At 39.3% G+C, this 27,530-nt stretch overlaps 1 protein-coding gene and 1 long non-coding RNA gene across 2 annotated transcripts; both read right to left on the minus strand.

Annotated features, from left to right (window-relative positions):
- Positions 1-1,420: 1,420 nt before the first annotated feature.
- Positions 1,421-3,139, minus strand: LOC140680845 (uncharacterized). Its single transcript, XR_012052225.1, has 3 exons — positions 2,999-3,139; positions 2,554-2,714; positions 1,421-1,765 (listed from the first exon to the last, which is right to left on the minus strand). It is a non-coding gene; the product is annotated as an uncharacterized lncRNA (long non-coding RNA).
- A 134-nt stretch (positions 3,140-3,273) lies between these two features.
- Positions 3,274-26,863, minus strand: LOC140680809 (coiled-coil domain-containing protein 180-like). The gene is made up of 29 exons (XM_072919554.1): positions 26,347-26,863; positions 25,771-25,973; positions 25,034-25,278; positions 24,127-24,209; positions 22,467-22,618; positions 22,252-22,380; positions 21,978-22,088; positions 20,788-20,883; positions 20,372-20,535; positions 20,082-20,195; positions 19,314-19,393; positions 18,543-18,631; positions 17,958-18,077; positions 17,163-17,336; positions 16,427-16,663; positions 13,862-13,957; positions 13,110-13,312; positions 12,403-12,575; positions 11,140-11,320; positions 10,479-10,625; positions 10,077-10,221; positions 9,757-9,873; positions 9,236-9,358; positions 8,236-8,349; positions 7,371-7,570; positions 6,100-6,153; positions 5,226-5,307; positions 4,165-4,236; positions 3,274-3,312 (listed from the first exon to the last, which is right to left on the minus strand). Exons 3-27 carry the CDS (start codon positions 25,129-25,131, stop codon positions 5,289-5,291), a joined length of 3,219 nt encoding a protein of 1,072 aa, XP_072775655.1. The 5' UTR covers positions 25,132-25,278; positions 25,771-25,973; positions 26,347-26,863; the 3' UTR covers positions 3,274-3,312; positions 4,165-4,236; positions 5,226-5,288.
- Between the last annotated feature and the right edge of the window lie 667 nt (positions 26,864-27,530).

Raw genomic sequence — 27,530 nt, forward strand, 5'->3', positions numbered from 1 at the left:
CTGGTTCTTGTTCTCGGTTGGTTTGGAACCTGTTGTTTGTAAGTTCATGTTCCAAGTTTGTGATTGGACCCTTGCCCTCAGAAGACCTGTCTGCCTTGTTCCGTTCACCATGCCCCTGGGTCTTTGGATCTTGCCCCAAGACTATGCAGTTTTCCACATTTGTTATTTTGTTTTTAAAATCTTTATGTTTCAGGCAAGACCATGGTACCGATTCCTCATTTATTTTGCCGGTTCCCCCGGCCAAGCTGAACCAAGGATCAGAGCAAGAGAAGACTGCAACAGTGGAGTGGTAGGAAGTGCAAGGGAACACAGAGAGAGGTTGACACAGCAATTCAGGGTTGGAATAGGAAAGGCAAGCCAAGTTAGAGGAGGGCTGGGACTGGCAAGGCAATGGAGAAGAAAGAAGTAAGCAGATGACGACGGGGAGGCAAAGGGTCTGCAAGGTAATGCAAGGCAAGGGAGGGGTAGCAGTGCCATGCAAGAAAAGGGCTGGGCCTATAAGGCAAGGCAAGGTAGAGGTAGGCAAGGGAAAGAGAATAAGGAGGAGTAATGCAATGACAGGGCAAAAAGGAGGAGGAAAATCAAGGTAGGGTATGAGTAAGCAGGGAAATGCAAGATAAGGGAATCGTAAAGTGGGCAATGGAAAGACACAGAGGGTTCAGTAAAGCAAGAGCAGGGATGGTCAGGCATGGCAAAAATATTTGGGGTAGAGTAAAAAAGGCAAGACAAGGCAAAGCAGGAGTAGGCAAGGAAGTGAGATTCAAGAGAAGGAGGCAACAGAAGGCAAGGCCAGGGAAAATAGCAGAAGAAAAGTCAAGGTAGGGGATGGGTGAGCAAGGCAATGCAAGGCAATGAAGTCACAGGAAAGACAAGGGAAAGACATGAGAGATCAGTAAGGCAATACATTACTGGAGAAGGCAAGGCAAGGGACGAGAAGGATGTGAATGACAAAATAAAGCAAGGACGGTGTAAAATGGGCAAGGCAAGGCAACAGAAATACCTTGCATGCCTATCCCCACCTTGACATAGCTAAATATATCTTCCCTGCCCTTCCATTTTCTAGCTTTCCCCTTCTGAGTCCTGCCAACCTTGCCCACTCTAACCTGGCACTGCTTCACTGACCCCTGCGTATCTTTTCCTTGTCCTTCCTACCACTCCATTCCCTTTCATTCCCTTGTTTACCCATCCTTCACCTTCATCTCCCTACCCCTTTCTTCCCTAGCCTTGCTTTGCCTTGTCTTTTTGACTTGCCTTGCCTTTTCTACTCTCCCTGCCTTGTCTTAGCAACCCCCTTTTGTCTTTCCCTTGTCCTTCCTTCAACTCCACTGCCTTCCATTGCCTTCCTCTCGCAAGCACAACCTTGAACTTCCTATCCCTTTGTTTCTATGAATTATATAAAATATCAGTAAGTTCCACAATGTATCTAAGCAGCTGTATGTGTGCAGATATATTTATGTCTAATGCTGACAATAGACCACTTAAAATATAGCGATATATGAACAGGATTGCTTAAAACTGAAAAAAAAATTCAGGTTTCCTTTGATGAGGAAGAAAAATGTATCCAAAATACACCCTCCTTTCCAAATGCAATATTTAAGTTCACATTAAGCAAGGGCTTTACAATTACCTGCAACATCTTTGTATTGAGGTGAACCCCATCAGTTTGATCTTTTTGCCTTTTTATTTCCTCTTGGCACAAAACCTCCAGCTGAAGGGAGTTATTTGGGTGTCCTAGGGAGTAATGTAATTTTCTCCTGTGCACAGTCTTTAAGAGAACATGTAAGAAAGAAATGCCTTCAGTAAAGAATATACTGTGAGTCATAAAAAGGAAGAAGTAAACCACAAACATCTTCTATAAAGGTATTCAGAAACACAAAGAAAATGGAGCTACTTCTTGACTGTCTGGATATAAGCTTTGCACTGCAAGATGCACCAAATTGCCTCTCTGCTGGCCTCTGGTCTCACTTTGGGATTTATTTTCAACAAAAAAAATCATCTCTTCTACCACATGGTAAGTCAAGTATTTTGTATATCTCTATATTTGTAATTTTTACCTAATTTTTAATACTCAAGACACAATCTGAAAGACACTCTAGCATTTTCTGTGTAATCTCCATTACGATTCTGTTCTCAGTTCTGATATTACTTGATAAAATATGCCTTTTTAATGAATGATGGTAAATACAGTATTTCATTATCCTTATATCACAGTTCTTACAAAGGAGTGCACCCATACAGTAGGATCTGTCTGGCCATACTACAAGGTCACAGCCCTCACAGAGCTGACAGGCAAGTGTAAGATGACAGGCAGAGCTGAGATTAGAAAGAGGCAGTGCTGGAAGTGCTGGAAGCTGGGAGAGAAGGGACAGAGTTCCACAAAATACAAAGCTTCCAGGAGAACTAAGCAGGCTAACTGCAAATACAAAAAACTGTATCTGTCATCAGCTCAGCAGAGAGTGATGAAGCAAACAGTGAGAATGAGAAAATCAAAATTTTAGCAATCTGATGCACTTACCATGGGTTACACTACAAAGCATTCCAATATACACATACCTTCACATCCCCCCAGTCTTTCAGCTGCCTATTGAAGAGATGCTGAATATGACCAGTACAAGAGCTGAGCTTCTGCTCATGTTCTTTTAAAAGACTTTCCACGACCAGTTGGGAAACAGAAGAGAGCTCCTCCTCAAACCACTTCAGCTGATCCTGAAATTCTTTTTGGAAAAGACATGGTGTGCATGTGATACAAACAGCCTGGAATTTCCTCTCACAGAGATTGTGTCCCTGACATTCCTTTTTCTAGGTGCAATGCTTTGAGAAACATACACCTGCTCAAAAATGTGACTTTGGCTCAATTACCAGTAAAGTCAACTAGAGTTTTTCCACTGAGTGTGATGGATTACGACAATGTTGTAATTCTTGGTCACTGCAATTTTCAGCTTCCATACTGAAAAATTACATACATAAGAAAATGCAAGTCTTAACTGAATGAATTTACCTCTAAGACAGAAATTGTAGGAATCATCTGTCTGCCTTTGGTATGACAGAAGTTTCACTCTGAGCATTTCTGCCCAGTGTTCAAATGTGTCTGGCAGATCTTCAAGCATTCCCATATGAGGATTCTTCTTTTCTCCACAGAACTCCTGCAGAAGGGAAAGACAAACCAGAAAAAAATGTTGATAACACATTTAAACATGCCACATCTAGGTATATAACAGTAGGAGAAGAAAGGAAAATTTTTGGACAGTCTGCCAAATAATGAAAGAATCAAATCCCTTCCAAAGAATATTCATAATAATCCCCTTAAAAGTACTGAAAACCAAAAAACATTTACAATTTTAAAATATTATCACACTGTTAAATGATCACACTGGCAATATTCACTATTTTTCAAGTATTTTGTTCAGGTTAATTTTAGTATTTTTCCGAATGCCTAAGAACCTTCCCCCACATTAGCACAGATTCTCTTCAGATGCAGCCAGGATAAGGGGCTATTGTAATCGCTCACTGGAGAGCGCTGCCATATCACTGTCACAAAAAAGCAATCTTAGCCAAATTCCTGCGCCCAAAGACCTTACCATGCATTTTAGATAAAGCAAAAATATTTCACAGTGGGTCTAGCTGTTTGCTGGAATTATTTTGGAACAATATGGAATAAAATTCCCAAATGCTTAAACATCTTAAGCATTAATTTGAATAGTTTTTTATGGCATGTACAAAATATCTTAGTTCTACAGACTACAGCTGCACATATCAACAATATGAAACTTTTCTTACAGAAGAGGAATGGAACCTGTTTGCTCCTTGTTTATTCCCATTAATGGAATACTGAGTACAAGAATGAAGATATAAAATGTATGTCTTCTTAGGTGTGAAAATAATTGAAAAAGAGGCTATTTTGCATTTCCCACCCATTTATAAATGTACAGAATGGCTCCAGTGAGACCCCCACTTCAGACATCAGAGAGAATGAACCAGATGCCATACATCTTCACTATTATTACACTGCAAAAAGGAACTGTTCTGGAAGTACTTTGACCTATAATAGCAAGGCTAAATTCAAAAGTCAATGGTGAACTCTACAGGTCACAATGATAGACAGATAGATACATACATAGAGGGTTTTTACAGATTAACTTCTTGTTCTGGAATTATACAACTTACTCAGACTTTGTAGGCTTCTTTCCAAATATCTGGGATCTTTCCTCCTTGGTAAGAGATTTTCTGCCTTTTTCACTGGAAAGGAAAAACATTAGTTTGTAACTATCCACAAGTGTTTTCCTTCTCTGGCTGATGATTTGAGCTAGTCAGTCATACGACAGACATGAATCTGAGGAAAAATTAGAAAAAAACCTAACTCTAGAACTACTATTCTATGTGTCCTGGTTGTGGGCCAGGACAGGGTTAATTCATGCAGTAGCCAGTGGCCAGGATCTGGAGGTTATTCTTACCACCTCTCATCATTGTGGGGGTGGCTGGAAGGGTCTCTGCTGTTGGGGAATGTGGTGGCAGTCTCAGGGGTTTCCTCATGGGGAGCATTCACACGTGAATCACTTGCCTCTCTTGTACACTTCGCTATTAACATTGCTGCTGTTACTATTAGTTGTTTTTTTTTTTATCTCATTGCTGTTTCTAGTAAATTGTTCTTATCTCAACTTTATCTTCACCTTTGGTGCCTCCAATTTTCCCCTCCAGCTGCTGCAGGGAAAGGGGAGGGAGCAAGCAGTGCACAGTTTGGAGTGTTTTGTTAGGAGCACAAAATTTGGGAATAACATTCCCAAACCAGGACAATACAAAGATAGTATTTTGATGGAAAAAGATTCTCAGAATTCTCTTCTAAACTCTCCGTTGTTCAAAATTTTTTGTTGTTTTCACTATTACAGTAGCTCAATTCATTTATCTGCGGACTAAGCTGAAAACAAACTATTTAGACACAAAATTAAGCCACAGTGATTTAAGGGTTAGTCTATATTTCAACAACTTCAAAATACAAAACAGCAGCAGATGAAGGAGAAAAAAAAATATTTTTCCAGTCAAAATGTAGGGGAAAAAAACCCCACAAAGCTGGTCATGTGGACATTAACAGGTAAGAGATTCCAAGTAATAAGCAGTAGATGGAAAGAAGGCTATACAAATAAGCAGTAAGAATCTTTCAATGAACAAAGTTTAGGGAAATTTTTGCATAGGAATTTCTAAAGTGGAATTCCTCCTTTTAGGGCTCTCACCTTTTTTTTCTCTTGGTTTCATCCCGAGATGACCCCTTGCTAGTAGACTTCTGAGAATATACATCAGATAACTTCTTCTATACTGGGGGAAGAACTGCTTATAGTTAACAAGGAAAGAAGAATATTGCCTAAATGCCAACTGAAGTGCTTTTTATGAGTACATATATTTTGTATTCTTATTTCTATAACATTTCCTAACAATATGGAGGGGACAACTACAGGAACGATCATTTCTGTCAGACAGGCCTGAAGTAACCCAGAAGTGGCTACAGCTGTAAAGGTTGCTGGGGCATGAGTCCCAGGAATGTCACAGAAAGTTCATGGTAAAGGGAGGAGATTTTAAGCAGATTGGAGGCAGGTGAAGAAGGAGAATGATTGGGCTGCATTCATAGTATTGGTGGTCATGGGGACTTGCACATGTGGAAGAGATTGAGGGTAGCTTTGGAAATGGCTGGGAGAGTCAAGGTCTGCAGAAGAGAGATGAGGAAATGGGAACACTAGGTAGGGAGCATCTGGGGTTACCTCTGTGCTCACCTTTGAGTAGATGATGATACACTGTGAGAAGGATCCCTGATTCCCTATATACATCATGATTTCTGCTCTGCTTCTTTTCTCAACACCATCTCCCTTCTGCTATCACAAACACAGGGACTCTTTATAACATTATTATCTCATTCTACAGTTTTCATTGCTTTAGGAGCCCAAAATCATCTTTATCTAAGTAAAGATGTCCAGGGAAAGAGTTGAGAAACACAACTATTTCAGCGTTCCTAGCATAGAAGTCACTGGCCTGGACCATGCTAGACCTGTGCAGTAAAATGTCAGGAACTAAAATTTAGATGAAAACAAAGTATTAAAAGAAATACAGGCACACCTGGATTCTTTTTCCCCCAATTTAGGTCTTGGTATTTTTTTTGATGGATCAAATCTGAAAAGAAAAAAAAATAAAGAGCTAAGTACTACTGCATATCCTGCCATTTTATGTTCTATACTGTATTATATATAGCAAACTAGGAAAGTTCTCTATCCCTATCATGTGCTAAGTGAGTTAAATTTCTGAGACCGTATTTAACAGCTAGGGTTACTTTTACAACTGACAGTGTATATAGAAGTAATTTCATAGGACTGATTGATTTCATAGGACTGGAATTTTGGATTTTCTACAACCAAAACTACATTAAATACTATTTACAAATCAAACATTTATCACACTCTTCATTTTACACATTGTATATACAGTCAACTATGGAGCAGGTAATCACCTTTAACTAAAATAAGGCTCTAGAAGATAATAATTAAATACCTAAAATTTATCATTGTATGCTAGATGTCACTGACAAAGGGGTATTTTTGGCTATGAGAAATCTTGGTTTTAAAAAGAAAGCAGTCTCAGCTAGAATAATTTTTAAACTTAGACTGATTAGTGTGGGAATCCAGGGCTTCCCTCTGGCTGCCCTGGAGGGCCTGGGACCCTGGCAGGGGTCAGGAACCCCCTGTACAGAGCCCCGAGAGACACTGTCTGTGATCTCTGTCCATGGAGAGGAGTTTTCAATCTTACAGGATGAATTACAAGCTTTGAGTGTTTGATAAGAGTAATAATTAAATGTGACACGGGTGCAAAAGTAAAATTTTAGGTTTCTAGATTAGGGGTTCAGAGGGGACAAGATGGAGGAAATTGGGTGTGTCTTGTCCTTTTCCTCCTTCTTCATGCCCTCCATGTTTCACTGTGGTGTTGGCATTTTTCTGTTGATTTAGGCTGGGGACACACTGTTCAACATAGATGATAGATATTGGCACATTATTGTAAATATAGCACACTTAGTTTCTGCTATATAATGTTTGTAACATCCCACTGGAGGCACAGTGCCCTGCAGGACAGACCTGCGGCAGGGCAGCAGAACATGTTATAGATAAGCATGAATAAACAACCTTGAAACCAGCACAGACGAATTATGGCTTCTTTGGCAACAGGGCAGAAAGACAGAGACTTTCTACAATCTCGGAATCACCAATACCCACAGATTCCGACAGATTAGAAAATATCTAGTAGTATTACCTATGACCAATCTATTCACTAGTTCTGGGCCAAGAAAAAATAAATAATGATTTGGACAGAAAAATACCTTCAGGCAAACAAGTACTTACCCAGCTAAATTTTCAATAACTTTTATTGCCAAATCATTAAATATTGATGTATCCATTCCACTTGGATTCAACAAAGGGAATTTGTCAGGATCCAGTCCCATCACCATCTTTTTGCTCTCATCTCCGAGACTCTCTTTTGGAACAGCAGGAGCAATGAAATCTTGTAACATCCCATTCGTGTCAGGAGTGGTGAAGGCCTCCTGAAATGGGAAGAAAAATGAAACCCTGTAGACCATATGACAGGCAGTTGGTGAAAGCATTCCATGTAATAACTGACTACTAGAGCAGATTTTCGAAACAGACAATCAGGCTGAAATAAATTTTTTGTCATTCTAACAGCAATGTTGTTACAGCTTTTCAGCTCTAAAACACTTCAAAGCAGTTAAGAGTAGGTTCACATAATCATCATAAACAGTATTTAAGGATATACTCTTAAACCAATGGTCCACTGAGATTACAAAATAAAGACAGACTTTTCAGAAAAGGGAGGAAAGAAAACACAACCTGTTTGATAAAAACAAAATCCCTTCAGGACACAACTGGGATTTTTAAAAAAATAATTTCAAGAAACCTGTGAAACATGTCCCTCTGAATAGTGCTACACCTTGAAAACAAACACTTGTGAAAAACTGAGCAACTCATTGCAATGCCATGTGTCTCTTCAGCATTTTGTAAACTTGGTGATTTACTCAGCCTCTTAAAAAGGCTGTCCTAATGTTACAGTGTCTTTGACATCTCAGCATAATGCAGGTTCTTTTTTAATTTGAGAATTCAAAGCACAAATTCTGAAAAGCCATTAAAACATGTACATATGAAAATTCTCTCAACATTAAATAAAATACAGAGAATGTGAGTGTTATCTTACAGTGGCACATGGCATCTTTGGTTTTACGACAAAGCAATCAAGATACTTGCTCCTCTTTTTCAGCTCTTCCAACACTTCTTTGGCAAAAGCATACAACTCTTCAGAAGTTAAAGCCTGAAAGATATGATAATACAGATGGTATTTACTAAACTGACTGTTCCAACCTTTTCAAACATGCTGACACTTGCAAACAATATTATTTGCCTTTGTTCTGTCACCAGTTTATGTACACATATATGGAAGCAATGAGATTGTAAAGGAGGCTGAGGTTTTGGTTTGGCAAACAGGAAAACAGGTACCGACTGTCCAAAAAGGACTGTTGTGGTTTTAAACCCAGCTGGAAATGAAGCATCACACAGCTCAACCCTCCTTCTCTCCCTCCATGCCCTGGTGGAATGGGGAGGAGGATCAAAGGAAAGCTTTTATGTCTTTTATGTTGAGGTAAGAAGAGTTTAATAATTGAAAGTAAAGTGAAATACAATGATAATAGTGAATAATAATGAAGATAATAAAAAGTGAAAAACAAGTGATGCACAATACCACTGCTCACCACCTGCTGACCAATGCCAGATGCCCTCCTTGGCCCTTCCAGTTAACTCTCCCAGTTTATAGACTGGACATGACATTCCATGGGTGGGAATATCCCTTTTTTGGCCAATTTAGGTCACCTGTCTCAGCTATGCTCCCTCCCTGTTTCCATTGTGAACCTCCTCAGTGACAGAGCAGGAGACAAGGAAGAAAAATGTCTTTGACTTAGGATAAACAGGACTTAGCAAAAACTGAGTTATCAATACAATTCTTATTATGAATCCAAAACACAGCACTGTAACAGCTACTGAGAAGAAATTAACTCTATCCCAGCTGAATCCAAGACAAGGACCTTTCTGAGCAAAAATTCTGTGTTTCTGCCCAGCCCCAAATACGAAGAAACATAAATCTTCCTCCAAAATATTAGTTTATACCAAATTAATAACAATTAATAACAAGTCAAATTAAATACCATGTCGTGCTGATTAGAAGTTACTTCTTTATCTGCAGTAGAATGAACATAAGCATCTCTCTTCTGCTGGAGCTTTTCCAGGTAAGACTTTAATGTGACTGACTGCAAATTGGAATTCGCTACCTAAAGCAAAAGCAAACTTTAAGAAACAGGAGAAGTCCCCATTCACAGGAATTTCAGAGGTTCTACTTTCAAGCCATTAGAACCACTGGTTAAAAATCCCCAGTACCCCCAGAGGAGAAGATGAAAACAGTAATTCACAAAAGCAGCTGCACCACACAAAAATATTGGTGAATTCAGATGTACATACTCAATGTATTGCAAGGCCGTAGTGTTCCAGCACAGCTGCAGCAGTATTAAAAATAAACTTTTCAGTGGATAGTGACAGAAAGCAGGTTTTAAATTAACATAAAAAATTAGGTAATATTTGTCCACTATGAATTCAGCCAAAATCTCCTCAAAGGTATAAAAGAAAATTATTATCTTGAATTTAAGCAAAGTTCTGATGTTTCTCTTTGTACCTCTGATTTGATTTGCTGTCGTAGCTTTCTCAAATATTGATGGACCTTCTCCATAAAGGCTCGGCTCAGAGACAGAGAAACAAACTTTTTTCCAGACTGTTTGAAAAGTTCAGTAGCCTTTAAGAATGTCAGAAACAAAAGACAAGATAATTTTTCACTTTTAAAAACTTAATTGATAGAACTTGCCATCCTACTAATTTTTTCCATCATGTAATTGCCAAACAGGACAGACTTACAGTTCTAATCTGAAAGCAGGCTGACTGCAAATCACATCAAATAGGTCAATAGAAAACATCATTTTATAACGTAATTCTGCATACCTGCTCCAAGCAGCTCGATTTTATTTTCTCCACATCTGTCTTGATTGAACTTTCAAAGGAGTCAATTTGCTTACTTTCTTCCTGAAGACACTCGTTGAAAAACTTTACCTCCTCAGATGCAAAGTCACCACTCTCTGAAAATAATCTGAAAGCAAACATATAAACAATTGGCTGAGAGTCATTTCACTCCAAGACATTCTAGCTAAACAGCCCTGAAACAACACAAATGTGATGAAAACAGCACAATAATTGTGGTTTAACAAGATACATTTCTTTTTTTAAATAGGAAACTAGATGAATAACAAAAAAAACTTTACTTTTACTGTTCTGCCTATGCAACAAACACCGATTCCCATAACTAGGTCACCATTTATAAACAAAACTTTCATGAAATCTATATACCTGCAACTTTTGAGAAAACCCACATTTGAATCCTTTAATTTTCCTAAAGCTTGCTCCAAGTGCTGCTGGCAACTTCTCACAGTAACACTGATCCATTCCAGATGGTTGTGGAGCTCTGATTCCAGATTCCTGCTGGAAGAAGCTGACCTAACAGCAAATAATAAAAGACAGGGAAACATGTCTGAAGAGGAACACACATGATGATTCAGCGATTGCTGGCTGTAAAGACATGAAAAATATTGAGGACTCAAAAGTGAGTTATGACTCTCTAAGCAACTCCCCGATCTGGGATGGTTTGGATGAACCCATGGAAGGTATCAGCAACAGCTGATACTATTGGGCATTTTTCTTCAAAAACAATTAGTTAACTGATATTACTGCGCACGTTCAGATAAAATCTAAACAGATTCAACATCTTTTCTACTTAAAGAGTGCCAGCACTTTGAAAAGAGATGAAAATCTCCATGTGTTCAGTCCTGATTTTAGTTTCATCAGGGAAAGAGAATGGAATTCTTTACATGTTTTCAACTTTTATGAAGTAGTCTTCATTGAAGAGCAATGACATATAAAACAGGTTCAGAATGCAAATCATAAACATCTCAGACAGCAATCAAGAGTATTTAACTGGGGAGACTCACAGCAACAGCAGTGGCACACTTACTGTTCAGTCACAGGAGCGTGGAGCAAGTCATACTCCAAGTTACGGACTCGGGAATTAAAGTTTGTGTTGAGGTTATTTAGGTGATCTGAAAATCGGAGGAATTCAGCCTTCTCCTTTCTCAGGCCTTCTGCCAGCACTGCACAGTGGCGCTCAAGGTGCTCTTTGTGAAGTGACAGCTCCTCTGAGAAGAAAGGAAGTTTATAATAGAGAAATTATTTCCTCTTTGCTGTGAACTATCACAATGCTCAGTTAACCTGTGATCATCATCAGCAGCAAAATAAACAAAGCCAGACCTCATAGTAGCTAAAACATACAGATTAAATACATTCAATTTGGTTTCTTTGACTTTTCTCCTGTGACAGACATATGTCCTTAACAGCTCCTAATCCATTCAAACCATAAATGTCTCTTGTTTGCTCTAAGCATTCTTTTTCCTTTATTTTTGGTCATTGCTGACATCTCCATTATCCCTCTGTTCTCAGTCTTGTAACAAAACTAAAGGTAGTATTTTTCAATGGAAAATACACTTTTCCTGGTTTTGTAAGGGAAAGAAGAAAATCAGTTTTGGTCTCTCTTCTGGAATGATAGCTGTATAAATCAAGAGCCAGCCAATCATCTCAAGAAAGCTACCAGAAGAAGCACCTGTCCTCTCTGCAGAAAAAGGGAATTTGTAAAATTATTTGCCTGTTCTTCAAAAGAAGAATTTTAAACTTAAGTATTCAAGACCAACAAACCTGTCTAAAATATTTTTTTCTCACCATAAAAACCTGACACTTCCCATGCAAAAAGGGTTTTCATTAGAGGATGCTCTGTAGCTGCTCAGTGATATTTCACAGAGTCAAATCTTCCCTCTCATGTTTTCAGAAGCTTGGCCCTGATATTTGGCTCTCTCAACTTGCTAATTTCTTTTTCTGCAACACTTTTTAAATATTTTTTGTACACCACAAACTCTTGTTAAATAATTTCAAGGTGGATGAGAATTCACAAACATTTACAAAAGAATTTTAATGTCTTCCCAGTTGTTAATCAATGTACTGCTGTCTATTTTTCCAAAAATAACACAGTATAAACCAGGAAGAGCTATAGAAAAGAAATGTCATTTAAAAAATATCTAACATAATATACTGGGAATTCATAGACAGTGAATTGCTTTCTGTGTCCTCTATTACAGAGTCAACTACTGCTGAAACAGATTTTGGCCCACTTAGGACCATCTCTGAATGAAGAAATGTGATGCTCAGAATACAAAAAAAATGTCAATACCAGCTCGAGCACTGCAGATGCTCTGTATCTCCTCCTGCTTTTGTTGATGCAACTTAAGATGCAGCATAAGTATTGAATTCAGCTCTTCTTTCTTGGCAGCTACAGAGGCATAGGAGTTGGACAAGGATTCTGCAAACCATTCCTCCAAGTGTTCAAAAAAGCAGAGGCGAATCCTATGATTGAAAAATAAATAATAAAGTAAGGAATAGTAAATAATAAATAAGAATTTATTGAATATATTATTTCTAAGAATTTAACTTCTGGCTATAGGAAGGTACAGTTTCAGTACCATTTGCACAATATTGGTAGAGTTTTTGAGCTAGCTGCTTAGTACTGAGTACCAGGCATTTTACCTTCATGGCAGGGAATCTGGGCAAATTACTTGTCTTTCTGTAATATGTTTTCTGACTAAATAATTTTCCCTAAAATATTAATGTTCTGTAAAGGTAAATGTTTTTGTGGTACTTGATAGCCATGGATACAAAACAATAAAAACATTTTATCATATTTGTATCAATTTAAAACATGGAATAACATAATAATTGTACAATCATAATTTTATAATTGAAAATCTAACTATATAAATATCTGATTATATAACAGTAATTAGATAACTTTTGCCTCTCTAGTCTAATGTTTCTTCTAAGCAGCTGAAATTTGTCTATCACATAAAGAGAAAGAAAGAACAGAAATTGTTCTCAGCTCACCTTTTTTTCAGTTCAACAAACACGGCTTCTGTGAGAAGTACATATTCCAGGTACATAGGAAGTGATTCTTCTTTTTCATATTTTGTAAAATAACTCTCTGTGATGTCAGTCTTTCCTGCCTCTTCAACTCTAAGAACAGTATAAGTGTTTCCACTAGCAGTGGCAATTTCAGCACTTTCTGCCTCGCTGCTCTTGGACACTGACTGGGAAAAATGTTGGAAATTGTCACATTACTTTTAAAGGTACCAGCACAGAATCAACAGTGCACCAGCTAGTGTAGGAATCCTGAGGATATTTAGAATAATGTTCTCATTCTCAATTTGGACATTTACACAGTGCTGGCAATATTTATATTTTTATACATTTATATTTTTATATATTTATATGCCAGCAAGACACAGGCAGAGTTGACAAGGTTTTAAAAGGTTTTTGTTAATGCAACAAATTAATGGAAACTGAAAAATTAATACTTAGGTACAAATACTTAGCTTAAAACCACAGGCTGAGAACACTGTGATGAAAGACAGATGAAAAAAAAATTATGCAAAGGGTTTCTATAAGGGTAAAAGATTGAAAAGAATGGTTGTGAACTGTTTTATACACTCAATTTTCCCATAAAAGGATCTGTGTGCTTTGTAAGCAAACTAAGAAAAAAATTACTTTCTACTGATTCTCAGCAAAAAGACTTCCTATTTCTCCTTAATTTGGACAAGACTGCCTTCACCTTCAAATTTATTCTCTTGCTCACTTACCTGTGTAATGCTTAGTCCCTGTTCTGCATGCTCATTTTCTTCACTTTTATGAGGATTACTCTCCTCATCTTCTTCTTCCTCTGTTTCTTCAATTTCCTGTGCCAAGATCACCTGTTTCTCTGTTAGCTTTTTTTCTCCAGCTGATTTTTGACAACTGTCCCCATCTTCTGGCACCAGCTGACAGAGGTGATCGTCCTGCTCTGCTCTGGGCTGGGATGTCCTTGCCTCGAGCCCTGGGGGTAATTTTGATTGCCACAATGTCAGAAAGACCTAAAGCTATTAGAGAAATGTCCAAAGGAGGGACACAAAGATAGTGAAGGGTCAGGAGAGGAAACCATACAAGAAGTGGCTGAAGGCATTTGGTTCTGCTGTAGGAGACTGAGGTCACACCTCACTGGCGGCTGCAGCTCCTCTCAGGGGCAGTGAAGGGGCAGCTCTGATCTCTGTGACAGGGACAGGACTCGGGGAATGCCTGGAGCTGTGCCAGGGGAGGATTAGTCTGGAGATTAGGAAAAGGTTCTTTCCTCAGAGGGTGGCCAGGTACTGCCCAGGCTCCCCAGGGAATGGGCACAGCCCCAAAGCTGCCAGAGTTCCAGGAGAGTTTGGACAATGCTCTCAGGGATACACAGGGTGAGATTGTTGGGGTGTCTGGGCAGGGCCAAGAGTTGGACTTTCACAATCCCTATTGGTCCCTTCCAACTCAGGATACTCTGATTTTCCTCTCTTTGCACGATGCTCTCAGCTTGCTGCTCCACCATATGTTCACCTTCTGAAGCCTCGACTACTTATTTACAGTTAAAGCAGAGTTCTTCTGGTTACAATCCAAAGAAATACAGATTGAAAAACAACCAAGCAGAAATACCTGTTTGGACTGTTCAGGTATTATTTTGATCTTGAACTGTGGAGTCTATTGTGTCTTGCAAGTTCTAAAAGCAAAACAACAACAAAAAACACCCAGCACAGCATTTTAAAATATAGATTTGCTTTCTTCTAAAAAATCCATATCCCTTCTCAAATATATCTATTTCAGTAAGATAGGCTAGTCTTGAAAAGATCACTCACTATCTAAAGAACCTGTAACACTCAAATCAATTACTGAAAATCTGTTACCTTGTAGTTTTCTGTTCAAAAGCCAAGTGAATTTGCTAAAATTCTGTTTGTAACAAGGACAGAGTTAAAAGTGTGGGACTGAGAAATGTTTTGGTTTCCCTCTGCTATCTCTACCAAAAGCACTTTATTCAATGGCTGAAACAGTACTTTATATAATCTGAATTTCAAAGGTAATGTAAATTTTCTCTAAAGTGAAAAAGTAATACACCAGTAGGGTTTTAAACCAGAAGAAATTTTCTTTTTTACCTGTTTGAAGATTTCCTTCACATTAAAATGCTGGCTGATGGATATACTATAAGAAATCAACTCCCACAAAATAGCTTTTGGATAAGCCATTACTTCATTCATTACAATCTACTTGAATGTCTCATTCCTGTCAAATTGAAGATCACTGTTTAAGAGATTAAAATATTAGAAATAAAATTAAGTGAGACTACAGTGCCCTTAAATCTAATTTTTTTTTGATAAATCTCATAAAACCTTTAGGCTAAACAATGTCATTGATCTGTTTATACTGAATACAATCACACCCTGGCTTGTTAGATATTAGTTAATTACAAATAAATAAATGCACAAAAGTTAAGAAATATTTCCAATAAAGCCTTTTACATCCTTCCTTTTGGATGGGGAACTGTTCAAACTCTGCTTACGTAAGAGAGGTCAAATTACTGTCTTTCTTGTTAGTTCTACACTGTGCTCAGCTGTGACTGAGCCTTTCTGGTTTGATTTCATTTTACTTGAAAATAAAAACTAATGGTTCAAGCTGAGTCTAGATTCAAGAAAAATCAGTGTTTACACTTGTTTTCATTTACATTTGCTTTGTCTTCTAAACAAAGATAACTATGGGGAATTTAGGTATGTATTCAGATAGGTTACATTGTATTTTCACTTGGTCTGTTGCCTCCGGCTTTTTAAAAATTGTATGAATGATTATTATGAGTATCAAACCACCACAATCCCACTATAAGGTGTGTAAGACTGCCCCTCATGTCCATATTGCTCTTCTAATGTGCCTCTGATCTAACAGGCAGAAAAGACCCCTGGGTGTGAGAACAGAGCTGTTTCCTCTCGGGTTTCACACCTGCTGCTAAAATGTTTAGCAAAAAGAGCAGTATTGTACCAATTTTTATAGGGTTTTTAAGGTTGCAAATGCCTAATCATGAGAAGGATAACAGAGAGCTTACCAAAATTAAATACTTTGGCTACTTAAAGATCTTAGTCCCTGCAACTTTGAATGAGATCAAGTCTGTGAGTGCAGACGTGATGGTGCAGACCAACTTTTGATTCCTGTGATTCAAGAATCTGAACTACTTTTACCTTCTGAATAAGGCATGGATGTGATGGTATGCACAGGAATACTGATGTGGTATGGTTTTTGAATTATAGCAGTCTTTCTTCATCCCATTCCTAAACTGTGGGTATTATTTGCCTTAACCTTGTTCAATATGTGCATTATTTTATATTCTTACATGAAGTGAAACACTCTTTTTTCCATACCTTCACACAACAGCATAAACAAGGCCTAAGTAGTACAACCAATGTTAAAATATGCTTTACTTTTATACAAAATTCATACCTAGCTCTAATTTGATCTAGAGAAGAAAGGGCATTCTCCAAATATTCCTTCAGCTCTTCTTCACAGCTTGCCATTTTCATTTTTTCCAAAATTGTATCCAGATCATCTTTCATCACCTAAGGCCACATTAAAAAGCTAATAAAAACGGTTTAGTATATACTAAAATCTCCATAACTATTTAGGATTCAAGTAATTTGATTATGAATGTATACTCCACACCAAGACCTTAGCAAAACTTATCATCTGTGAAGATCTTCCTTGATAATGAACAGCTCTGACACAGCCACCCCAAGCTGGCTGTTGTAGCTATGAGAATTTGGCATCCAACCGGACTCCATACCTGCACAAGATCTCATAATAGCAACTTACAGCCACTTTGTACAGAAAGCAGCAGTGATCTTTATCACTTTTGCTGTATCAAGAATAAGACAGAACTGTCCATTCAGTGTGAATCAAGCATTTAGCAAAAATGCACTTGACGGAATGAAACTTAAAAGTAGAAATTCCAATATAAAAGTCAGATATTTCTAGCAGTTGTTTTGAATTCCAGAGGGTTCTTTGTATTAAGAAGACTTTTCTTTACATTATGTCACATCATTGTTTTTATGTTTATACCTGTATTATGTCATCCTGTTCCAACCTGTATTTATCTACTTTTTCCTCAAGTACATCTTCCTGCTGTGACAGTTTGAGTAGATGGACATCCCACAGACCCATGGCCTCCTGAACACAGCTGTACAAGCCTTGACAATGCTGCTCATGCCATTTAGCCATCTCCTTAAAATCGCTCTAAAGAAAAACATTCCAGTGAACAACTCATTTTTAAACTGCTGGAAGGTGAAAGGAATGAATAAGAGGATATGTAACATGGGAAAAGGCTGCATGGAACTATACAAATGGTGTTCAATATTGTGTCTTCTATATGGTGACTAAAAAAAAATCCAAGTAAACTGGGTAAGAATGTGGATTTTTATTCTACAAGCTGAGAGTATCAAAACTTCTGTTTATTCTGACATGGCAAAGCACTGAATCATATTCCACAATTTATCTCTTTAGGAACAACTGCGTGGTCATTTTTATGTATAGAATCACAACATTTGGGAGATCATTTAAATCTATTCCTCTGCCTTCAGACAGACTGGGCCATACGTCATTCATACCTAGCATATGTATTTCAGATATAAATGATAATAAAAATGCAATATATTACAAACAATAAACACAGTAATTATGAACTCTTTCATGTGAAACTCTTCCACACCAAACCTTGTTTCTTTGTAGTGTTTAGTCACACTATGGAGCTCTTTCTAATGTGACATCAATAGCCTACAATGTAGAAGGCATTGCAGATAGGAGCACAGAAATAACAGACTAATGCCAAGAAGATAAAAGCAAATGTAATTAACATACATCCATGTGCTCCAGTTCTTCTTCAAACCTGTGTTTTAGTTTCTCAGTCATCTGAAGCATGTTGGAATGTACAATTTCAACATCTTCTACTGTGCAAATGTTCTTATCCAACAGGGTCATCTAAATGAAAAGAATAGCAAATTATTGACATGCATGACTTTCAGAAAGCATGACTAAACTTAGTGTTTCTTCTCTTGTGATGGACAGAGAAAGACTCAGCCTCCTATATCCCACATTTGTTTACTAAACACTACAACTCAGCTGGATACAGAAGGAGAAACTGAGACAGAGAGCAAGACAGATTTGCCAAGATAGATTTAGCACAAAGGCTGAAGGTCCTTACATTCTCCACATAAACACAGGACAGAACCCCCTTCATTACTGGCATTTGTTACAGCTTTTACACATTTCAAGTACAAATGCCAAACACTACTGTGAAACTAAATGGATGGTTACTTTTTGAACTAAGACAGAGGTTAAAAACTAATTTCACTTGTTATCTCAGTGTTTGGTGGATCCTCAAACACATTTTACTGTAATGGCACACTGTACCACGGCTACCACACCCAAAACTGGGACACTCACCTTGCAGGTCTGCACTTTTTCCTGACATTTGCCCTGCACCAGCTCATACTGGACACGCAATTTCTCCACAAACTCTGCATTATGGGTGTCTGAATGGTATGGAACAGACCACAGTCAACATTCTGTATTTCACAGTGCAGTGTGAAAAGGAAACATGACAAGAGGCCATGTGCTGAATCTCAGCAGAGGGAACAGATCCCAGCAGTGTCACACATCTGTGTGACACTAACAACCAATCAAATAAGATGCTTTAATACACAGCCCTTTATAATCATGCTTAGAAGTAGCAAGTTATTTACAATTGCTACCAGCTTCTTTGCTACCATACGGGCTACAAACATCACAACAAGACGTGCTCTGGAGCAAGAGAAGGCAGGCACACAGAGGGAAGGCACCCTACAGGACATAGAGAAAGGAAGTACCTCCAGTACTTCTTCCCCTCTTCTTCTCCAAGAGTTAAAAAGGAGTATATTTTTGTATGATTGAAAACTGCTCCATGTCAAAATTAAACTTTTATTTCCCCAGATTAATTCTAACCAAGCCAGTTCCTGCTAGATGTGACCATGTACAAGTGTTTGTACCAGCCAAAGGAAAGTGATGTCAGGCAGCTTCTTTGGGTCTTACTGCCAGCTCAAAGCAACTGAGAAGGCAGGATGGAACAAAGAATAGAGCAAACGTGCACTTTCAAAGCAACTGTATGCCTCATCATTGCCCAGGAAAAAAGAAAGTATTGCTTGAATTACAGACTGTTTTTATGATTTCCCAACTTACCTATACTTGTGTTTAAATTCTCCAGAGTTCTGTACCATTCATTTAAGTCAGATTTTGTATGTGTTGGAGGCAGCAAGGCACTATCAAAGTAGTAAACAAGAGTCAGGTATTCTAAAATACAAACCAGTCACGTGTATATAAAACTATTAAAAAATACAAAATTATGAATCAGAGCATCCATGCTACTGTGCTTTATTTTATTTACAGCCATCTTGCAATGAAAATCAACCAAAGAGACTGTTGTTGTTCAAGGCCAACTGTTTACTACCCAACAAGGAACTGTTATCTACCTTGCTCCCAACACCCACTGTAAAAAAACTCCCTGTAAATACAGTAATGCATTGCACCCAAAAATGCTTTTTGTGTTCAGGATGGATATTCAAACACAGCAGTGTCAGATTTCTATCCATATTCCTCTCTGAATTTATTACACAAATTAAACCCCTTGGAGAAAAAACCACCAACTTCTAGTTCTCCACCCATCTTTGTCTGCCCAGTTCTACCAGTTTCAAATGTCAGTAATATTTACTTTCGCATTCCTGCATTTTTAGCCCACAATCACCACTTCTTTAGTGTAGCTGGTGCAGTGAAAATCAAGAATGCTTTTCCATTAAAAAGAGCTGTAGAAAAATAGGGTTTGACCCTGTCTTACTGCTGAATTTAACAATCACACACTGACAGAAAGCAAAGTGCATTTTGTAGCCAAGCTCCTCACATTAACTCCAGCAAGAACTGTTTTCCTTTATACTATATCCTCTTCTGCCATACCCAATATGCTGCGAAACCCTCAGTCTCTGTTCACCAAGTACAATTTGCTCCTTAATCATATTTTCAATTTCCACAGCTGGGGGATTCTGTACTTCTTCACTTGCCATAAATTCTCTGCAGGATGGAAAAAAGATACGTATAATGGAAACATGATATCAAACATGATATCATACATGATATGTATAAAGAAAAAATAACTTTTTTTAACTTGTGGTTTTATAGAAACCACAAGTGAACACTAGTCACTTTGTGTTATTCATTGTCCAAAATAAGATTGCAAAACTTCTGACCTGAAGCTCTGAATAACACAGTTCTTTTGGATGAGCTTCCAGTCCTTGACTCTCTCTTGCCACTTCAGTTGATGCAATTTTTCTTTCTCAAGCTCCGATTTCATTAGATTAAAGAGCAGCTTGGCAGTTGCCCTCTCATTACCCAGCAATGCTCTGTTTATATTCTGCATATTAAAAAAAAAAAACAAAACAAAACTAGGAGTAGAAGCAGCATACGACATGCAAAAACGAACAAAAAAATATATCTTCTACATAAAATGAGGTGAAAAAAGAATACAAATTATTACAAATACCCTGCAAAGTAGAAATCTCTCTATATTTCAGTGATTGATAGGCAGAAAAAATTAATTTCAGCTAGGAAAAAAGACATTCTAGGAATATTCAGACTGCTATCCTGTTCCAGGTAAAACATTTACCATTGCCTTATTGTTTATGAGCTTGTGAACATCAGCTGCCAAGAAGAAGGAAATTTCCTCCAGTTTCACTGTATACTTGGTCAGTACCTCTGTTATCTGTGCAATGAAAGAATAAAGAAAAGAAACAACAAAACGTTAACTCAAATATCAGTATCCCAAATTAAAAAACTACATGAACAAGAGAATTTTTTCCATTAAAATTAATTCCATTCGATTCATTTATTATTCATTAATTATTCATTAATTAAAACTATTAAAGTGAATTAAAATTAATTGGATGACACACAGATTGAGAAGTAAATTTTAAAATATTAATCTTAGTTACTTTAAAGACTAACTTTTTCAGTAATTCATAAAAACAGTAACTAAAACATTCTACTTTGCTACTACTCAGCTGATTGCTCTTTAATACCTGTGATAATTGAGTGCTCTGCAGACTGGCCATAATATGAATTTAAAAATCTAACTAAATTCCTTTCAAATATCTGAAGGGAATCCACCAGTGCCTGTTTTGAGTGAACACAAAATTAAAGCAAATGTGTTCATCTCTGAAATTTATCGTAACTAATCCAACAGAAAGGTTACTGGTGGTACTCTTGGACCTATTCATCGTACCTGAATTACAAAAAGAGAAGCAACTGGCACTGGTAGAACAAACAGCTCTTCTTTGCCTACAAGGACAGTGCAGCAAGCTCTTCCACAGTCTATTTTTTTAATCCAAACATTTCCTATGATGTCCAATGACTTTTACAGGTTAGGCTGAAGACTACAAAACTGCAACATGTCTGCTAGCGACATCCAGCCAACCCAAACTAAAATCAAGCTAGGTCATGTCTAAGCTCCTTCTCAACTGCAGAATGGTTATGTCCCCCCCAAAAATAACAGACCAAATCAAAGTTTGACCTACACAACCCTCCAGGGAAATAAAAGCAGCTTGTATATTCCTTGCACCTTTAGCATAAGTAATTGTGAAAGAAACACCTTCAAACTAGGAAAAAAGTGGCTTCTCCTGATTATGTGGGTATAAAATGAATAGTTTATTGGGGAAAAGAAAGCAATCACCACACAACAGAACTACAGGCAGACCTCTGACTCCTTTGGAAACAAGCTACTCTTTGCTCTGCACCCAGCATTGTATCAGCAAATACCAATCTTATGCTTAAGTAACAGTTATTAAGACTGCAGCTCACTTTCATGGCTCGACTCCTTTCAGTCTCCTTTAGGGATGCATCCATTGCCCTGATACACTTCCTTCTGTTTGAGGACTCCTCGTGTATCATATTCCAGAGTTCTTCCAAACCCTGCAATAAAAATCTACTTTCAATTTCACTGAGAAGTGAAAACACATAAAAGAAAATTTAAAAAGTAAAAACCCAATAATTTTGGACTCCAGCAAGCCATAAGAAGACGCTACGCAGAGCAGATACAAGTAACTGCAGTTGAGCCAATGCTGAGTTGCCTTACTTCAAATGAGAAGGCTTCCAAAGCCATGTCAGATGCAACCTTTTCAAACAGAAGTTTACTCTTTTCATCTGATTTCATCACTTGAAGCTGAAGGAATTCTTGAAGATTCAAAACAGAGGCTGCCATCTCCTGTAACAGTAGGTCAGTGTGATCATTTGAATCTTGGGCCCTGACCTTAGAAGAGCTCCAGACTGGATAAAAAACTCCTGCCTTACCCTGCCAATGCAGCCCAGCTCCCGCTGCATTCCCATCACTGCTCTATCGTGATGCTTTTGCCGCCGTTCTGCCAGGTTCTTCCATGTACTGCTGCCTGTTTCCTCAGGAACTGCCAAGGAAGAAATGAGGATTCTATAGCCTGGAACTGTTGCTGCAGAACATGGGATGCATGAACAGTAAATGCCAAAATCGACACTATGACCGCTGTAGTTTGTGCAGCTTTCACAGTGTGCAACATCTTTCCAAGGGAAGTGCAATCTTAGCAAATGCAGCTTAAAAATACTAGGGCATATTTTAAACTTCTGATTTTCAGAAGGATAACAGCATAGAACTATCAATTAAGCTCAGGTACGATATAAAAAATTTGCAACATTTCTGGAATGAGATCTGATTACATCAGAACTGGAATTTATCATCTAAACATAACATGTGATTGACCAACAATTTCACAACTGTCTTTTTTTTTTCTATTAGAAGCCTCGTCATCTTCAAAATTACCTACATATCATCAAAAATGTGTCAGGCCATTTCCCGAGCTGGATTTTTGTTACCTTGCAGGAGAAAGAGTACCAACGTGGGTGTAACCAAACTGTGTACTCTACTCCCCTCTACCTCATTTTATGATGACCTGCTAATGATGGGTGGTTTTCAGCACACCTGACCACCAGGATAAAAGTGTTAAAATGAGAGAGGCAAGCCCTGCAAGGTGAGGTGGTATTTCTTTATCCTTAAAATGATTCAGCTGGGGAAGCAGCTGCACCATCTATCCAGCGAGGGTCATCTGTGCTAATGGGCCATAATGAACTGATTATGCAGTAGCAGAATGGGAAGCTGAAACGACTACCATGTACTCCAAAAATATTCTAGCATTCATGGGATTACATAATTCCATTCCATTATGAAGCTCCCTGCACTGAGGGATGTACCACATGAACTCCACTGTATATAATTCAGGCAGTCTGGGGACTTGGGACACCACCACCACTGGATATCCAGAGGAGGATCTGAACTTCCACAGGGCCACCCATTGTGGCAGCACATTTCTCTCCCTCTCTCAGGATTTTTCATAGAGGTGCACAGAGAGAAATTAAAGAGAAAACAATTTCTATTTCTGCTCCTTGTTTTTCTCATGTGGAATGTGTTCGGAGAATTGTTTACCTAGGGTGATTGCTTGATTGGATTCTGGTGAGGATGGTTTGAGCCTGATGGCCAATCCAACCCACCTGGGGCTGGACTCTCCAGAGAGGGTGACGAGTTGTGTTAGAGATATAGAGTTAGAGAAAGTAATATGTGGTTTTAGTATCTTCCTTTATATAGTATATTAATGTATTTTAGCATAGTTATAATAAAGAAATCATTCAGCCTTCTGAATTGAGTCAGACATCATAATTTCTTCCCATTGGGTTCGCCTGCATTTACAATAACCCATTCTGACAGGACTGCAACCACTGCAACCCTGACCAACAGGGTGCCAGGTGGTACTCTGACTTTGTGGTTTTAAACCAGTTTTGCTGTATCATTGCATTTGCTGTAATCTTTCTATTAAATTGTAACTCCGGTTTGAAATCTCTCACAAGGTAACAGCTAAACCTGTTACATGTACCACATTTCCTGTGACTGTAAATTGAAATAGATGACATTAAGGGAAACCAGTTTTACCAACTACATCGGGCAGGCCTCTGACTTCCTCAGCTGAACTTGCACCTACGTTTCCCCATGCCTCTGGAAAAGCTGTAGATTGTCTGAAACAGAAAGAGAATAAAGCTTCAATTTGTATTAAAAATGCACCAGAAGAAGGACTAACATAATAGTATAATACACTTTAATTGGCAAAATTTAACATTAAAGTGAACATAAGTATCATTCTAACTTTAAAGAATATAATTCAAAGAATCAAAGTTGCCTCTTCTGAGATGAATTGAAGTCTGGGTAGATCCCAATTCTAAATCTATTAAGATGGCATTACAGCAATATATGCTAGATTTAGAACATGTAAACTACAGAGACTTACAGAATAGCTCTAAAAGGTAAAAAACCTATGAACTCTTAAGGAGACACTGGCAAGAAATGTGGAAATAGCCTTTATCTGCCCAGTGCTTTTCCCAACAGCTTGGGCACTGTGCTTGTCCTTGGGGTCAGTGAGAATCCCTGTATTGCTATTCAGCAGCTGGATCAGGGTAAAAAAGGATGGATGCATTAACTCCATTCTTGTTCATTACATTATCTTACTGCATCATCATGTAAGCCATTTACTTGGAAATACAGCCTAAAAAATATTTGTCAGACTGGGTGTATATCTAGATTGCTAAGAGCAAAGACAATTTCTTTTTAAAAGGAAAACCATACAATATGTCTGCCATTGCAAATATTAGTCTGGTAGCCTGCACTTCAACAGGCAGCAAGCAGTTCATTACACTAAATTTACATGTGGTGAGGAGACAATCTGTTACAAGTCCTTAGTGCTATGAGCAAGAATACACGAGTATATAATTCCCGGTGAAAATCTGTCCATTTCATTCCTTTAGTTAAGAACATATAATTGGGGGTTTATGCTTCTGTTCCCTACCTGTCTGACTGTGGCTTTTTTGTGAAGTCACTGATGGGTGTTGTTCCAACACACTTCTGCTGATTACTCATCAGAAATGGCATGGCATCAGCAAACATTTCTGAATGCCTATTTAAAGGGAGCTTTTTACTCTTCTTAGAGGACTTTGTCTTCTTCTTTCCTTCATCCAAAAGGTGGGCTAAGTGAGCCTTCAAAGAACCATAATCTCAACAATTAGAATTCCTTCAAACCTACTGAATGGAGAACTGGGACAAAATAATGAATGAAAAATAGTAGGGGAAACACAGCAGAAGAGAAAGGTAAAACAATGAACCCTACATACCACACACATAACCATTTTCATCTAAGGCTATTTTCAAAATGAGAAAAAAAGAAAAAGGATAATCTTTTCCTCAGAGAGGAAAAGTGGACAAACTGGATGGTGTTGCCTTGCTTACAGTTACCAAAAAAGTAAAGAGCAGAGTGAGAAATGCCTGAATCTGGATAACTATGCCTTTAAATGTTTTACTGCTGTGTTATGATTCTGCCTTCAGTTAATATAACCTGATATACAACAAAGAGATGGGAACACATGTACATGCACTGGAGAGCATATGCTGGAGATAACACATTCATTTTTTACTAAAACAAACCAAAACCAGAAACTATGAAAATGACCTGGGGCATTTCAACAGCCAGAAAACTGACTAACACAATAAATTCCTTTGGCTTTTCCTCAGTCCTTTGCTTTTTTTTACCTTGGCCTTGAAGATCTGTTTACAGCCTTCCTCTCTGTGAACATGTCACACTCCTCCTATCGAGATCTAGTGACTAATGGCAGCTGAGTGGCCGGGCCTGCTTCCAGAAGAACTGGCAACTGCAAGCTGGGAGCCAAGAGGAGACACAACACTTCACTGGGAAAAGGGCCTTCCTTGCTCCTTGAATCACAGAGTGGTTTGGGCTGGCAGAGACCTACAAGATTATCTTAGATCATCTTCCAACCTCCTGCTGTGGGCAGGGGCACCTTGTGCTATCCCAGGTTGCCCCAAGCCCTGTCCAACCTGGCCTTGGACACTGCCAGGGATCCAGGGGCAGCCACAGCTGCTCTGGGCACCCTGTGCCAGGGCCTGCCCACCCTCACAGGGAACAATTCCTTCCCAATATCCCATCAAAACCTGCCCTGTGGCACTTTGAAGCCATCCCCCTCGTCCTGCCACTCCAGGCCCTTGTCCAAAGTCCCTCCCCAGCTCTTTTGGAGCCCTGCAAGGGGCTCTGAGGTCTCCCCGCAGCCTTCTCTTCTGCAGACGGAACACCCCCAGCTCTCCCAGCCTGACCTAGAGCACAGAAGCTGCAGCCTCCAAAGCAGCTCCGGCAGACTCCCGGCGGTGAAACTCCACGCCGAGCGCTGCTCCCCTTCCCGGCGCTGCGGGGTCGCTCCCGGGGTCGCTCCCGCTCTCTCCCCGCGCCCCGCGGGCCCTCAGGCGGAGCCGCGCGTGCCGGTGCCAGCCCAGCGGGGGCGGGAGCGGGGCCGGCCCCGCCTCACCCACAGCGCCCCCGGCAGCCGCTGCCGCAGCACCCGGAGGCCGCCTCGCCGGGTCCCGGCCTGCCCGCCCCGCGGGAGCAGAGCTCCGGAGCCGCGGAGCGCAGCCCCGCTTTGTGCTCGTCTCTGCACAAGGCAGGCCAGACTTCCCACGTCCGCACCCTTCAGCTCATCACGGGAATGAGAACACACCAACCCTTGGGGGAAGAAACCTCTTAAGGTCTCAGCCTCTGATAAACAATCAATAATGATAGTGTTCATAGGCATTAATCAAAAGCCCTAGAGCAGTGGCTCAGCATAATCTGGCTCCCTGAGCTAAGTCAAGAGAGGTTTAGGCTGGATATCAGGAACAGGTCTTTTTTTCCCACAGGGTGGTTGAGCACTGGAACAGGCTCCCCAGGAAAGTGGCGACAGCACCAAGCTTGTCTGAGTTCAAGAAATATTTGGACAACGTTCAGGCATGTGATGGGATTGTTGGGGTGTCATGTGCCAGGTCAGGAGCTGGACTGGGTGATCCTGGTGAGTCCTTTCCAACTCAGCCTATTCACGTCCACAGGCGCAACTTGAGGCCGTTCCCTTTTATCTGTTAATTGTTAACTGGGGGGAATCCAATCACCACCTGGCTGTCCCCTCCTCTCAGGAGTTGTGCAGAGCCAGAAGGTCCTCCCCCGAGCCTCCTTTTCTCCAGACTCAGCTCCCTCAGCTGCTCCTTGTTCTCCATCCCCTTCACCAGATCTAATCCATTTTGTGGACACACCCCAGTTCCTCAATGTCTTTTTTGTCATGAGGGTCCCACAAATCACCTGAGGATTTGAGGTTTGGCCATAGCAGGATTTGAGGTTTGGCCATAGCAGTGCCCAGAACAGGGGGACAATTCGGTGCCCTGGTTCCACTGGCCACACTATGGCTGCTGGCCACAGAAGGCTGCCCTTGACCTTCTTGCACACCTGGACATGTGCTGGCTTATATACAGCGGCA

Source organism: Taeniopygia guttata, chromosome 29, assembly GCF_048771995.1.
Source record: "Taeniopygia guttata chromosome 29, bTaeGut7.mat, whole genome shotgun sequence".
Classification (NCBI taxonomy): Eukaryota; Metazoa; Chordata; class Aves; order Passeriformes; family Estrildidae; genus Taeniopygia; species Taeniopygia guttata.